General features: G+C 38.1%; 1 protein-coding gene across 5 annotated transcripts in view; it reads right to left on the reverse strand.

Annotated features, from left to right (window-relative positions):
* CYRIB (CYFIP related Rac1 interactor B) overlaps positions 1-17,081 on the reverse strand; it is a 95,493-nt gene that overhangs the window by 11,695 nt on the left and 66,717 nt on the right. Inside the window, exons 4-5 of one of the 5 annotated variants that reach the window (XM_061995474.1) lie at positions 7,795-7,842; positions 5,630-5,712 (exon numbers count right to left, since the gene is read on the reverse strand). In XM_061995474.1, coding sequence (XP_061851458.1) covers positions 5,630-5,702 — 73 coding nt within the window. In that variant the 5' untranslated portion in view covers positions 5,703-5,712; positions 7,795-7,842. Of the gene's footprint in view, positions 1-5,561; positions 5,713-6,748; positions 6,832-7,794; positions 7,843-17,081 lie in introns of those variants that run through there. The other 4 variants (XM_061995475.1, XM_061995472.1, XM_061995473.1 and 1 more) reach the window with 4 other exon arrangements.

Raw genomic sequence — 17,081 nt, forward strand, 5'->3', positions numbered from 1 at the left:
ATTTTCATTCTCTGAAGAGCTGCCACAGTGTACAAGGAACTCCAAGAGAGTAATTGTATTTATTTTAGCAATTTTTTAGCTTCATTTAGCATCCCAGAAATCCACATGGAATCTATCCTTCCTGATATATTTAAAATCGAGTCAGGAGAAGAAATCCTGACAAGCTATCTTTGTGATTATCATATTAATCTCACCTTGCGGTGCAGTATCAGCTTGATGGAAGACACACAGGTAAGGTCTCAAAAGACACACTCAACTGCAGGTATTACAGGAGGTGTTCATGTCTATTGTTATCTAGAAACACTGGATCAGATTATTTTCCACCTTTCCTGCCTCCCTGTTTAGTGGCTGGGAAAGGAGCTGCATCTTTCACTTTTAAATATATTTCATTCTCAAAACATATTCTTTATTGCACAAATGGCAAAATCAGAGGTGAGAAGAAAAACACATTGTATAAACTCATTTGTTGGTTGGGCTCTCCTTCCCCCTCTTTAAGGATATATATCATCTAGTTTTTCCATAATTAAAGACTTTCCAAAAGTATATTTGATCCTAATTTCAAAAACCTACATATACATGTTTAAAGAAACATGATTCAACAAGAAGTATGTTTTGAGAAGAATTGACAAAAGGCTTTAAAAAGTTTAAAGTAATCACCTACCTAGGACAAATATCTGAGATCTGCATTACCTGATATAAGATCAATTTTTCTTTTAAAATTTTGATGGAAGCTATAAAGGCTAATTCCTTGTAGATTGACATAAAAAATTAGTTACTGAATCTCTTACTAAAAAACCCTTCTCTGTTTACATGTGTAAAATGTTATTAAATAAATATAACTGTATTTTAATCCATGCTTTCCAAAGCCAAAAGTCAGGATATTAACAATACATTCTTTTATAGGTACAAGCAACAATTATCTACAGATATCCTCGTGACTTTGTTCAGTTTAAAGAGCCTGGTAAAGCCCTTTTTGGAAGTGCTTTTTCCAAGGTCTGTAACTCCCACTAACAGTGATGGAAGTCAGGTACATACTTACATCAAAAAGAAAAAAAAAAGTCACAGTATCCCAGTATTACAGACTAGAAAAAAACATTAGAAAACCAAGTTTGTAGTAAGAGACAATGAGATTCACATGCATTGCCTGTCTGGATTTTGACGTAACTTTTGCATAATACTTAAGGTTCAGTGCATGGACAGTAGGCATTATTAGTAAACATGCCTATACATATATATAGACCTTGCAACAGTTTAACTGTGATATTTTGAGAACCATCAAGAATTAGTACAGGTGAAAAAACCTGGTCACTCCGTTATAAAAAAACAACTGTAAGAGCACCACATTGATTAGGCATCGAGTAAAAGTGGCCAGTGCTTTTCAGATCACCACAAAGGTCACATTTATAATTTTGAAAGCTGCTGAAGACTGCTGTAAGAAATGAAGACAAAAAAAAAATGAGGGAGAAGAGCAGACAGGTAAGCACCAGTTGACTGGTAGCAGTTCATGCACAAACATGAAATGCTATAGTGAAATACAGACTAAAACATTAAGCTCTGTAGCATTCCAGATTGTGTTGTTAAATAATGCAATCAAGACTTGCCACTTGGATTGTCTCACACTGAGTACATCTCTTGCCTATTTAATTTTTCATGGCTTTTTTTTTTTTACCCTCTTTAGTAAGGAAAGTTCATTTTTCAGCATAGAGGGAGGCCCAGTAGAAGGACCCGTGAGAACTTCTCCTCCTCATCTCAAAACCCACCAACAAACAGAACAGATGTATTACTATGACCTTCCAAGTTTAAAATTATAATCATCTTCCAGATACAAATAATGTGGTTTTCACTGAAGAGCTGCCTATGCAAGTCAACATCTTCTACATCTCTGTTAGGGTGTTTCACTTATACTTCACTTGTTGGTGTGGTGGGGCTTTTTGGGTGTTTTTTTTCTTTTTTGTTTGGATTATAACAATATGTTAAGTATACATGTTTTAAAATCCAGTAGGTACTGGGTTATTTCTTTTGGTATATATTCTTCTTGATGTACCTCATCCTCTACAATAAGTCTGCAAGTCTGATTTTCCTCAGCTAAGTTCCTCTCCCATCTGTAATTCTTCTACACCTAGAAAAGAGCTCAAATTTAAAGAGTAAACTTACATTCTTTTATATTCACTTCGTAATACATTTAGGATGTTTTCAGGATAGATTTTAAAGGCACAATATAGAAAATCTTCAAACCCTAGTGCTGGCTGGTTCAGAGCAATTAGTTTCTTTGCTTCTCAGTGCTGGTGTAGGGCACTGTATTTTGAAAATCCACCACAGGTGGGAAAAGAGGGAGAGGTTCCTCTTCCTAAGCACTGTTGGAATTATTGAGTAGAGGGAGGCAGCATTCCCACATATCAGTATCGCCTGAAGACTCAAGGTACGGGACATTCACCAACTGCGGATCTCTCTTCCCTTACTGTTGAGTGCACAGAGTAGGAAAAGGAGTTGTACTTTTTGAGTTAGTCTTGACAATAGAAAAAGGAAACGGCAATGTCAGGCATCCAAACAGCAGGATGTAGGAGGCACATGGTTTCAGCAATTTCCCTTTTCACCTTCCTATGCCTGTAAGTCATGCCACAACTTTGCAGTGTAGAGTCAAACCCTTGTCACAATGTTTTCCTCCAAAAGAAAAAATTCAGTAAGCACAGCAGAGCTCATTGAAATGTTTTAAGGTTTCATATTGTTGCAAATACAATGTAAGTAACTTCTGGTTATTCACTTTCCCCTTACTAATTCAACTGAAAGGAAAGTGAAGACTGAGGTCCTTTAAGTAAATAGGGAGGTGATCTTTATATTAATTTTTAATTTAATCAGAACGTTACTGCACTAGATGCAATACACATTCAGAGTTCAGAAAGCTCACACATTAACATATTAAAGACAAAAGAGTAGACTTGAAACAATATACAAACGTCATGTGAACTGAATGCTATGGAAGCATGACAACATATTGCATGCGGGGAACACACATTTAGTGACTATTAAATATTTGGCTAGCCTACAGAACTAGTAGGGAGAGAAATTTGGGGTTAAAAGTTTATACTGCAAACACTATTTAAGATTTTTCCCAGGGAAGAACACATCAAGTCATCTGGCTGGGACAAAACTCACAAGCAAGGGAAAGAAAAATCCCAGACTGCTGGAGATGAAATAATTTATTCATCTCTATCATCATACTATGGTGAATGCTATCTTTGTGGCTCCTCTGAAACCTAGCCAAGTTCTTTGGAGGTAAAGCAGAATACTTCCAACTCTAGCTTGAGATCACCATCTGCAACCAAAAATACTCTGTATTTCAGCTACTATTCAAATCCTTATATTTGGAAATGGTGTGCACTGTGACAGTGATGACACCAATGTAAAAGTTGAGCTGTAAGTTTCCCACGTTGTAGGTGGCTAGCTTATGTTACCAATCTTGTCCTTACAAAGCTGGGTATTTTCTTCTGCTCATGTTAACGTGGCACTGCAGAAACCTCAGCAGAATAAAGACAACTATTTGTTTCAAACAGGTAAGGTGAATGACCAAAGAAAACGTAGTTTAACCAGCGTTAAGGCAAGCAAAAGCCAAGAGCTCACCATATCATTTATTGGAATATTTTTTGCATGTATTCCAATAGGCACACAAATCACTGGAATCCAACATCAAGATAAATATCTGCAATCTTAGAAACCAGCCTGAAGCCTTTCTAAATCTGCAGTTTGTATCTCTATAAAGCTCTATGGACATTAGATTTTTAGCTTTTTGTGGTATTGTGCAAGACATGTCTAACCAGCCTGCTCACTCCAAAGACAGGTATTTGGATTTAAGAACAAAAGAATTCAAACTGTGCATTATTGGGCCAGGGGTAACACAGAATTGGCAAATTTGTTTTTAATGCAGAGCTTACTTGCTCTTCCACATAAAAACACAACGTTAAGTGTCCCAAGATTAAGTGCCAAGTCTTGAAGAAAGATCTTGACTGTGTCAAAGTCAAGATCCTGTCAAGTCAAGCTATCTGAAACAGAATAGAAAGAAGCATGGATACACCGTACAGCAGCAGAAACAAAGGCAGGACAGGGTCCAAAATGAATAAAGAACAGTCTAACAAGTCAGCCATAATATAAGTCACTTGATTTGACTGCGTATGTAAACATTTCATGTCAGCAACCTGCTTACTCTCATGCCAAATCTTGTTCATGCTCAAAACATGCACTTTAAAACAAAACTGATAGCTAAAGAATCAGGTTTGGTTTTTTTAACTGCAGTAATTTTTTATTGCTATTGATTTTAGAAAGACACCTCTTGTATTCATCTAATCTGAATTTAATTTAGTCCAATTAAATGGTATTTGCAGATTAAGCTGGAGTTTCACAACTCCTACATTCCCCCAAATCAGTTCTCCCTGCTTCCCTAAGACACATCTATTCCAACATGTGAAATTTCAAGTAGTTTAAAACAGCAGTTATGCTTTCTGATCTTTGAATACAGCCCTTAATTATCTTCCCTTTATGATTAATTTCTGTGGCTATCCTCTTCCAATAACAATATATCCAGAAGAGAATTGATAAAATCAACAGGTTTAGAGAAATTACAAAGTTAAGCATCACTGAAGCAAAACCATATGTTTACAAGCATTCGCTTTCATGTTAGAATTAATATAACCAATTGCTACCATTTCATCAAACAGTGAAAAATAATTTTGGAGAAGAAAAGAAGATTTAATGAATCTCAAATTATCCATATTCACAATACGTCATTATTTTTTTGCTACATTACTCCATTGCATTTTACTACATGGTCAAAATACATTTCAACGTTAGTTTTCTAAGTTTATTCTTGCTGATGTTCAGCTGGGTAAAGCAACAGCACATCCCAAAAAAAGGTCATTAAACATGCATAGCAGCAGCCAACAACACTTACCTGCCATTCTTAGGCTAGACTGTATCATGCAACAAAAACTAAAAGCAGAAATACTAACAATATGTGAACTTTCCAGAAGGCTTGGCATTGATCAGACAAGCTATAATAAGTCTTCTTTTCAAAAGCAATTTCATCTCTGTACTCTCTGAGCTCCTGTTTTTAAGGAGGGATGAGGTTAACTGTCAAGTTTCAATGCCAAATCAAATGAGGTTCACATAGACACCTTTAACGCGATGATGCTGGAGAGCTATGAATAACTGTTGTGAGCCAATCTGTATATGCAGCATTATTCAGTAGCACACGAAGTGAAGAGAATCAGGTTTCATATTCAGTCCTTCCTTTAAGGTACGTGTATCTCCTTGCAATTTTGGTTGAGTCTTCAGATAATTCTAATTATTTTTAAAGTTTTGGTTAACAGCACACAGCATTTTGGTTTAAAACAAGAAGCAGATCAGATTCTGACAGTAAAAGAGAATTTGAAAGCCCTCTCTGAAATAGTTCACATTTTAGAAATGGGTTCCTCTAAAACAGATTATTGCTTTCAACAGAAGCTGGTTGAACAATTATCCATAGCTCAGGCGTGCAAAGCTGTTAGAAGGATGGCAAAGTGAAAACATACATTTAATACATGACAAATGCAGTCTACTGCAGGCAAAGAGTAATAGATACATAAAATCATCTTCTCACTTTCAAAATCAAGGAAAAAATTTGGCCCCTGCTCAAGGTCTGTGCATGTCAAAACTTTTAGAAGGTTCCCCATGTTAAGGTACCTGCCAAGACAAGAATGAGAGAAAAGAAAATTTTCTTTTTATAAGAAGGAACAGCCCAAATATAGTTGATTGAAGTGGTGGGGGAAAGAGGACCAGAGTTCCATCAGGCACGAACCCGTCCTTCAGGCTGCCGCCCTGATGGGTGGAGGGAGACCCCCACCTCCAGGACATACAGCTGGTGATCCCAGAGATGCAATGCAGCTTTCCTGTAAGAAGTGACTATGTCACCGACATTTTCCCAGCTGCCCCTCAGAGAAATGGGCAGGACTCCAACCGAAGGCCTTGTCCGTAACTAATTCTGTCCTGGTACACCCTAGCACCAGTGTCCTGAGCAGGAGTACCACTTTGAGAGTCAAGTACCATATTTGCAAGCATTAACATGGTAGCCATGCTATAGATTTTTACCTGATGGGACAACAGAAAGAAAGAGCTTTAATTTTGTCAGCCCTTATAATTTTGTCAGAAAGCCATTTTAGAAGAGCGCATTCAGATACATCATTTCAGTGTGCAGAAAATGCTAATGTAGGTATGCCACAGATCTCTTACATGAGCTGCCTAAAATATCTGTGAAGCTCAGACAATCCCACTTCAGACTTTTGGATGGAAAATAAAAAAAATTAAAGAAAAAATATAACACACATTAACTGCATCATGAATGACCAAACCAGGATCAGGAATGATTTTGTACTCACTCTTGTACAAGATAGGATTACAGTAAAAAAAACTGCTCAGCACAGATTACTATGGCATACTGACAGAATTTCATCTTATGATTACTTGATTTGCAGGCAGATGGATGGACATCACTGACCACAGAGACCCAAAATGACTAAGCACGTGGAAAGAAAATTGACACAGTAGCATGATGGTGGCTTGGCTACTACTGGAAGAGGAAAAAAAAATAGAGGAACAGAAAACACACATGCAACTCATTGCAGCTTTGTAACTGAGTCCCCTAGCCTTCACTGCAGCAGGTACAAGCAACCCTACTGTTACTGTTTCAAATGCACCAGCTGTGAAGGGCCGAGAGACTTACTTTCAAAATCCAAGAAAAAATGTGCTGCATTGTGGTCTATGTCCCTGGTTAGCACCTTAATGAGATTACCCATGCCAGCAAACCTAAAAATAAAAATGGCAAGATCATTTAGTTCCAGTAACCATTTCTTATTTTAAGTACACGCCTGGGGCTCACTGGAGCAGGGCTCCCGTTGGGATTTGCACACTGGATTCATCCCCTTCTGGTGGGAGGCAGAAAACCTGCCATGTACAGCACATTCTTACTCCCTTTCTTCTCAGGGGAGAATGATTGTTGAAAAAATTAAGAGTTACAGCTTTGACAAAAATAAAGATCTGAATTACTGGCACTTTGTAATTTTTATTGTATTTAAAGAATGTTACCTACAATGACTACTAAGCAATTGTTTTCCATAACTGCAGCAGCCCATGGCCAGCAAAGCCATTCTTATTGCTTAGGACACAAGCAACCTCTGATGGAACTGGTGTCATCATAGGCCTGATTTTTTGATTATCTCTCTGTAACCCAAAATGTATTTCAGAAAGCCTCCAAGTAATAGTCATTTGTGGCCAATGAACAGTTTTTCCCATCAAATCATGTAAAGTGATGAGTTAAACCCAAGTTAGACTTTTCCAAAACAGGAGATAATCAAGTTGCAACAGTTCTTCTTATGCTTGCTGTCACATCCCAGCTAAAAGAAAAGTGGAAGAAAAATTAAATACTCATTACTCAAAGTCAGAGAAATTAACAGAACAGTTTCAAACGTTACCATAAGTTACAGAAATCATTACCTTCAGCAGGACTCTGAAAACTGTATTTCCTAACAAGATTCATAACAATGCAGCCTTCCCAAGGGCCCTCGCACATTTTACACAAGTTGAAAATACACTTAAGAACCATTCCCCTGGAACACTCTAGTTCACTGAGTGCTGATGTAAGACAAACATTCTACTCAAAAGTCGAATTCCAAATTATCTCAGAATAAGCCTGATATCAACAGTCTGACATTTGGATTCAAGGCATAAAACAAAATCAAGTTTCAAATTAGTGTAACTATGCCAACCTACCAGTATATGCCATTTTGATTTTTGCCTTTACTGAAAATTGATGTTTACCTGGAGGGAGGGAGTATGACAATACAAATCATTAAGTTAATAGGAATCAAGAAAACTGAAGTGATATCAAATCAAACCAAATTGTCTATCAAAACAAAATTTCAGAACCTGTATTGACAGATTCCTTGAGTTCCATAAGTGAAATGTAATTGGTATGCAAGGGAAAAGAAAACTAAGAGCAGCATGCAATTAATTTTTCAGAATCCACAAGATTCATCGATAACTCTCACAATCAACAAAAAGCTAGAGAAGGAAGATGGAATTAATCCTGAATAGTTGAAAATTACTCACACTTTGCTCCAAGAACTTCTGCAGAATGACCCACCAACAGAGGAAAAAAAAGTCACTTTAGACTTTAGCAAAGTGACTTTGAGTGCAACCTGGGTGATCACAATGACTTCTGCAGAGAGAATCATCATCATAGAATGGTAGAGGTTGGAAGGGACCTTTAGAGATCGTCTAGTCCAAACCCCCTGCAGAAGCAGGTCCACCTAGATCAAGTTGCACAGGAACACATCCAAGCGGGTCTTGAAGACCTCCAAGGAAGGAGGCACCACATCCTCTCCCTGGGCAGCCTGTGCCAGGGCTCCCTCACCTCAACAGTGAAATAGTTTTTTCTTATCTTTAAATGAAACTTTTTGTGTTCCAGCTTCATTCTATTAATCCCTGTCCTGTTGCTAGATAAAACAGGAAAAAGTCCTGTCCCAACCTCCTGACACCCATCATTTAAATACTGTAAATATGAACGAGATTCCCCCCTCAGTCTCCTCGTCTCCAGGCTAAACAGTCCCAGTTCCCGTAGCCTTTCCTCCTAAGGAAGATGCTCCAGTCCCCTGATCATCTTGGTGGAGAACTTCATCACTAGGTGTGCACTTGATTTTCTGCACACTCAATTTCCTCCTCGGAACGTACGAAAAAAAGTCCTACTTTCTATGCATTTGCACTAAGTTCTCTAAAACGTCAAATCAGATTTCTGAGTCAGTGAGAAACACACATTGTTTAAGGAAGTTTTTAAGTCAGAGACATTCTTAAACAAATATTTCCACAGGGCAATAAAAAGCCAAAAGCTGCCTAATGACGATTCAGTCTGTAGATTCAGATTTAAAAGTGCAAACCTCAGTCTCAAAGCAGTGTATTATATATTGCAATTCTACTACTAACAAGCAAGTAGCAAATACAGAGCAGTAAGTGGAGTTAATTGCCTGAAAAGATCTCTTAGCTATACCTACAACTACTGCCATGCTTTAGCTCTTCAGCTGCACCATCCCCTCCTCCTCCAAGATGTTTTCAATACTTGGAGTAAACACCTCTATGTAGGTTTTGCCTTTGTTTTGATACTGACCAGTCTCCTCAGTTTACAGGGTCATGCATATGGTTTAAATATCAGATATTACCTCTGAAGGTCAGAGCAGGGGCATGCTTATAGGGTTTAAGTATCTGAATGTAATTTTACAGAGGAGCATATAGCTACTCTAGAATAGACTGTTTAATTGAACTCCTACCAGTTCCTAAAAATGAGTAAGGGGTCAGGGACTCAGTTCTGCAATACAAATAACTTCACTCAGATCTTCATCCCTCAGAAAAGGTTGCCAATATATGGTTTCTCTTCTAAGAGAAAAGCAAATTAAAAGGCTTGGCCCTACAATGAAGCAGAAGATATACAAAAAATTGGAGCAGAAGATGCAACTGACCTAGTGGTAACAGTTCAGTGCACAGCCTCTCTGAGAAAAGGAGAGAAACTGAAGATGATGAGAATGGATTCATTCAACTACAACAGCAACAAGACGACAACGTGATATAGAAATACATTTCAATTTACACAACTACAAAGCTGCATGAACACTTGTTTGTAACGAAGTCCATTACAGAGCCCTGTTCGTGCAGCATATTGAAAAAAAATCATGATGAACTTTAGTCACATCACAATTTTGTATTCAAGATTTGCTTTCTTAGCAGCAACCCATTCACAGAATCATAGAACGGTAGGAGATGGAAAGGGTCTCTAGAGAACACCTAGTCCAACGTCCCTGCAAAGCATGTCCATCTATATCAGGTCACACAGGAACGTTTCCTGGTAGGTTTTGAAAACCTCCTGAAAAGGAGGCGCCACATACTCCCTCAGCAGCCTGTGCCAGGGCTCCCTCATCTGAACAGTAAAATAGTTTTTCCTTAAGTGGAACTTTTTGTGTTCCAGCTTTTGTCTATTACTCCTTGTCCCATCACTGGACCCTATAGAAAAAAGTGTTGCCCCATCCTCTTGACACACATCTTTTAAATACTTCTAAGTATTAATGAGATCCCCCCCTTAGTCTCCTCCAGGCTGAACAGTCCCACTTCCCACAGTCTTTTTTCATAAGGAAGATGGTCCACTCCCCTGATCATCTTGGTGGCCCTGTGCTGGACTCTCTCCAGAAGTTCTCTGTTCCTCTTGATCTGGAGAGCCCAGAACTGGACACAGGACTCAGTAATGTTCACTGTAAATTCAGTTTTTATGAGGTGAATGGAAGTCAAGTAGAAGCTGGACAAACACAGTACTTTTGGAACCTGTATCATGAGGAATTTTAACAGCTACCCAAGGATCTCAAATATTCCTTAATACCAGAGACTTGCTGTGTTAAGAACTGTGAAAATAACCATTCCTTCAATTTGTAACCCAAAAAGACTTCACAAAGATAGAAAGAGCTTGAAAACTCAGTTTAGACAGAAATTAAGAAGACACAAGTTATCTAGCATTTTTTGGGAGGACACTTTCTTTCTCCTTAGCATTCAACATATTGAATGCAAGATCCAACAGATAGGAATTTACCCTCTGGTAAGGCTAAGCATCCCGAGCTTGGAAACAGAGACCATGGTGTCAGTGTGGAACTTCCCAGATGCACAGAAGCAGCTGCAGGTCAACATGCCATGGCTCAGGTCAGATGACTGTGCACTTCTCTACATGATTTCCCTTCAAAACTTGTTACTGAGCAGCAAGAAAAGCTGACCTGTTACACTCAGATGGAACCCTAAGAGAGGAGGAAAATGAAAACTGACCTTTCCCAGAGGCTGCTACTTCAGCAGACTACTTGGATCAATCTAGAGTAAAGTAACTTCTCTCAGAGATGCCTCAGGCTCCTGACAGATGCAGATTTATCAGAGATTTTTGTTTTGTTCAAGACGGCTCATGATAAGCCTTTCTGCTGGGCCCAAAACACATGATAGAAAGTCCACTACTGGCTCTACTAATACTTTAATACTAATATCAATATTAGTATTAAAGGTGACAACAATCTTAACATAGTAGAAGAGTCTACAAAATTAGCCATTACAGTTACCTTCAGGGATGTCTTCTGCTATTTGGTGTACTGTAAAAACATCACCAGCATGGAAGATTTTGGTAATTCTATGAAGAGTTACTGTGGTAACTAACCACTACAGTGGCATGCCCAGTCAGTATTTATTTACCATGCACTCTCACCATTTCCTTGAAAGCCTGCAGCTTCAGCTGAACTAAGTAGATTACTGTTTAGAAAGTCAGATGTGAATCCAGTTAACGAGCCCTGATGCTGAGCCATCATTGTCTAGTCAAAGGCACCTTTCCAGCACTAAGTGCATCCTTTTTGAGCATATTAACACATCAGTCATTCTCAATTCAAGAAAGACCTGAGCCTGTATAAAGACCAAAGCCAACAGCAAGCAGTACTATGGAGTTTTATATTCTGCAGCTGGGCTTTGTCTCAGAGCCACACAGCAGACTCAGAACACTGACCAGAGGTGACTTTTGTAGGCACCACCACAGTTTTTGACCCACAATTGTTGCAGTGCCACTGGAACAAAGTCGACACTGAAGTTATAATCCTTATCAAGAAGGATCTTGCATGTAACAATCACCAACATAAAAATATTCACCTGCTGTTTTAAGTACAGTTTAAGTCACTATTTGTTCTTCCACAGCTTCGAGTTGTCAAACTCTATCCGCTTTCATTTGGTATTCTCATTCAGAATATAGTACACTTCAAAACTTGTAAACTGTTTTTTCTCCCAGTGGCCTTAATGCTTTTAGGATTTTATAGTGCAGTGTCCAAAGGTAACTCATTAGGTAAACTGACAGTGTAAGATTCAGTAGAAGCACACTTTAGATCACTGAAGTTCTTTCGCTATGAATCCAACATCATAAAAACAGAGCAGAAAATACCTACTAATCTCTGTCCAAAAACTGTTGCTGTGAAGCTGCCCAGAACCCCTCCTGACATACTCTGTACTCCAGCACAATACTCAAGCCACGTGGAGCAGGTGATGGGAAATCAGAGCATGAGCCAGGAACATGGTTTAAACTTGACCTACTTGCAGGGGAAGACATACGGAATGCCACATTTGATTACAATGATTTGGCCCATTACAGCCTTATGGGGTTGTATGATGTTGCGTGTAGTGTCATGATCAGACAAGCGGAAAGCAAAGGCATATTTTCAAAACAAGTCTTGCACGCATGCCTTTCATGCTGAAAACATTCCTGACACATTTCAATTTCTCTTTTTTTTCCCTAAACTAAGCCCAGGGGAAATTTAATAGAAAACACATGATGCAACTAAAGCCAGCCGAGCACTAAAGAGATTTGCCCCTCTCATATCCGAAAGAAAAACCCTACATTAATGAGGATTTTGCTTGCAATTGGTGAGCAGCTAGAAAACTTACCCTTGTTAAAGGTAAAATACTACAAAGATGTTTGTAAGGGACATTTTAAATTTTGCTTTGTTCTACTGGAAGAACAGCACGCTTTCAAACCAGTTAAATAAAATGCATTTGTGATCACTGGAAAATGCCTCCTTCAAGAAAACATCAGCTCACCTTCTGCAAAAGTATGCATCATTCCCAAGACTACTTATATTGAAGCTTAAGACTGAACATGAACATCCAGAATGTGAAAACTGTACCATGCAAAACCATCATATCCATGCTGTGGAGTCTGGAGGAAGGACTTCAGCACAAGACCTGTATGGAAGGTGTATTTAATGAAAGAACAAACATTTCCTACCAGGGATGGAGTTTTAAACTTTCACTTGGTGATGTATGCATGGAATAGACCTCTGATTCAGAGTTCTATTCGTAGACAGAAAGTGAAAAAAACCTGCATTAAAAGCCTAACAATATAGTATAACCCTGGAGTGTTATAACACAGCATTGCTATATGAACAAAAATCTGGCTGAATGTCTCTCTATACTGTTTTTCTAGAGCAATAATTCTATCAGCCTGTCAATTGTTTCATGGCTTACTGAATATTGTTTGCCTACAGTATCTAGTCATGAACAGGAAGGAGAAGGAAAAAAAAAAAAAGATGACAGCAAATAGGTGGCTGCCCACATGGGCTGAATCCAAGGCAGCCCTTAGCAACACAGAGCCAACAGCCTATTGGGTCGACTGTCGTTTTCTCTCCCAATAAAGGAGTTCAGCGTCACAATCAGTGAAACTGCATCTGCCCTCAACCTCAAAAGCTAGAGAGCTGCAAAGATGGAAATAGCCTTGTGAACTGTGCTGTGGGAATCACTCTTTTCAGAAAATTTTAATGTTTTCCTTGGAGCCAAACGTGTTTTTCATAGTCTAATGTACATTTACTTCTCTTTTGAATAGTGCTAGAGAAGCACAGATGTCGCTGACATTCTAATTCCTACTACTGGTAGTAGTAGTGTTTAAAGATCTGTCATTAAAAAAACATCCCAAAGTAATACAATACATTGTCCAGACAAGTAATAATTATTGAGGTAATAGTAAAAAAACAGTAGTTGCCACTCAGTCTGAAAAAGAGACCAATACTTTGAAATTATCAGCTTTAGATGTAGAAAAGAGAAGCTTGGTTCTACTAGCTTAAAGCAAGTTAGATTTTTGATAAACTGATCTCATTTTTCAGGATTCTTCATAACTATAGTAACATTATTAATTATAAATATATATCAGTTCAGATATTGGTATCTAACTGCTGAATCAAACATCTACGAAATGCCAGTCACCAGTTGTAAAACATGCAATTTCATTCACTGCTGGACATTGTTGTAGTAAAAGTGAGATTTCATCAATTTTTAGATACACTTTCACAACATACTTCAGAATCTGGACCTAGGCACAGGTCTGTGTGCTGCTCTTCACTCCTGACACCTACTGGCTATTCTTCCACATGCCACTAATGACAGATCAACCATAATTAGAAGGACAGAAAAATCTGCAAGAAAAAAAAACACTGAAAAACCACACCATTGAATTTCTGGGGCTTCAATCATCAGTACCTTACCTGAACAGTGGAAAAACAATTTATACAGCCAGACAGAAAACGTTTTTGTATAGGAAAGTAAATATTCAAGCTGCTTAAAAGCTGTTTCAAGCTGCCTCTGATGTCAGTTCTTTTGGCCAAAATGAGTTTGATACAATAAACTGTTTTAGTTGAAACTGAAGTTCGCTTTTTTGAAATCACACATCATCAATAAAGTCTCCTTTCTGAACAAAAATGAATTCAAAACATGTCATATCATGAAAATGGAGGCCTGCCAGGGAAAACAGTCTAGTGAAAAAAGGCTCACATTCCTCAAAACCAGAATTGCAAAGAACGGTCAGGTCAGTGTTTATTAAGTCCATTTTTCCACTTAGAGGAAATCAGTGGAAAGGCACTGAAGAATCCACAGTTCCTTTAGAAGAAGTAGTTTTAAAGCCTTGTTAACTCAGGAATATTTTAGTGGCACAGCTGACACTGAATAACTTATTTGACAGGAGCTACAATAAAATAACTAAGTGTGCCCACACAAGTCTGGAATAGAACCCAATTTGTCTGGAAGGATTACTCTTTATTTTAAAAAACAAAACTTGTATTGAAAAGGGGAGAGACTATGCTCCAAAAATCTGCTCTGATTTACCCTTCAACAAGTAACTGCACAATTCTTCCAGGAGTGAATTTGGGCCTAAAAAAATAATTAGATATGCTTTCCTCTTTAAAAATGACACAAGCTCAATGTGCTTTCCAGTTTCATTCTGTATAATAGTCTTTTCAATTCAATCCCACTGCAACTATCTGAAAAAAACCCACACCTTGCTTTTTAGTTCAGGGATATTTGCATTCAAATGCAATTTATACTTTTCTTTCTCCTTCAAAGTCTGAAATCATCTGTGGTTTGAAAGTCTTTTGCAGTGCCATAACTCCTCCAACAGAGGACACTGCCTTACAATTTAATCTTCCAGACAAAGTACAAATGCATTTGTTACAAGCTCCCCTATCTCAGAGCCTTGCAGCCTGGAGAGCTGGCAATTTTCTTCCAGCCCTAATACTGAATTCAGACCATGGTATTGTGACTTTATCATGGAAACAGTGGCTGATCTTGAATTCTGTCTTTTTTCAAAGTAAGCTGAAAACATTCTACTTTTATCAGGTACATAGAGATGCAAAGAGCATTTAACAAGAGATGTGGTAGATTTACAGATTACAGTAAGATTACATTTTACTGAAAACTTTCTTACTCTACAAAATATAGTATGTGTATTAACACTGTGCTATAGCACATTACTAAGAAAGTTTTATATTTCAAGGATATGAGCCTGTAATTTAACAGCTGTCAAGTTCTTGTCTCAAAAAAAAAAAACCCCAAACTCAACAATAACAATACTTTGCATGGTAAATCCTTCTCCCACCAGCTTTTCATTTTGATGTAAAGAAAAACACCAAACAACCACTCCTCCCCAAAATCTGCACGTTTTATCTAACTGCCAGTAAAAAACCAATAAAGCTTTTCAATCCTTAACTTCACTACAGTGTCTAGTTCAATTGATCTGTAAGATTTTAGGTGGTATTTCCCTTGTGAAAAACATGCTCCTCTTCAAGTCCAGTTTTACCTGGAAATGTGTTTATTTTGAAATAGCTGAATTCCAGTCTTTAAGAACTGGACTCCCATAAGTTTCAGCACCCGAGCTGGATGAAGTTGCAGTAAGGGTCTGACAAACAGCCTTGGAAATGCTGCCATCTAATGTGCTAGGACAAGGAGTACACCCACCTGCAGCACCCTTCAATACTCAAATGTTTTCTTTCAGTTTGGCTCTTAACTGTTGAACTCTTTCAGTGCCTTGGCTTACAAATCCTACACAATTGTGACAAATTACCTAGTCATCAAGTTGATGGATATAATTATTTACTGACATGGTCCATCTCAAGGGACTTTTTTTGGAATGTCATGATACTAAATCACAAACCTGCTGTGTATGAACCTGACACTGACTGTCCATCTGTGAAATCAGTTCAGTGATGCATCAGCTCTGAACTACCAAGGAAGGGAAGTCCCATGGCCTACCAAATGATGCAGCTGGAAGGGCAGATTTCCATATTTCATATTTGATTATTCTGTGGAGTTTCCTTTTCCTGAGATACCGATCAGTCAAAACATGTTTGGAGAATATAGAAGGCTAATGAACTACATTAAGTTACTGATGGTACATACAAGATGACTAGCAGAATGATGCTCCTTTCTCATCCCATCTGTCTTCAGAAACAGTAACAAAACAGGCACTAGGTAGGGTGGAGGGATAAAATTATTTCTCTATATGGTTGTTTGCTTCTTTCAAGTTTCACAAGAGATTTCTGGAAGATTAAGGATCTACAGCCAGTGTTATTTCCAGTTACTTCTTAAGACTGCCTCATGAGGCACAGTATCAACTACTTCTAGAGAGTCTGGGCAGTTTTCATGTTAGCAAGCAAGTGTAAAAAAAAAAAAAAAAACCCATCAAACAAGAAAACCTCTAGATCACATTGGTCCAGATTCCTCTAGCTGTGCTAAATCTAGTGATCTTTTTATCTCATTTTCCATCTGCCTCAACATACTTTGCATTTTCTTTTAATCTGAAGAAAATCAAACTAAAGGTGTCCAATAAGATACTGTAAGAAAATTTATTGTCATCCACCTACTGGGAATGCAGATAAACATTTGCTGTTCTCCAGTGATATTATAGAACCTGCAATCTGTCAAGATCAGTAGCAAGTATGCAGAATATCACACAGAATTACGACTTCTTCCACCAGTCCATCCATGAACTCTGCAAGTCCGTTTCATCTCACCTCACAAGAGTTTTTGCAGAAGAAAACACATGCAGAACAGAAAGGCATTACGGAATACTGAATACATTTAATATTCACATCTGGCTCAGAAAAACAATCAACCTGAAAATACTTCTGTAGTGGGTCTGGGATGGTAGTGATTTTCCACAGCAGCTCTTGCAGTGCTGTGCTTACTGT

The sequence above is a fragment of the Colius striatus genome, chromosome 4 (assembly GCF_028858725.1).
Source record: "Colius striatus isolate bColStr4 chromosome 4, bColStr4.1.hap1, whole genome shotgun sequence".
In the NCBI taxonomy this organism is placed as follows: Eukaryota; Metazoa; Chordata; class Aves; order Coliiformes; family Coliidae; genus Colius; species Colius striatus.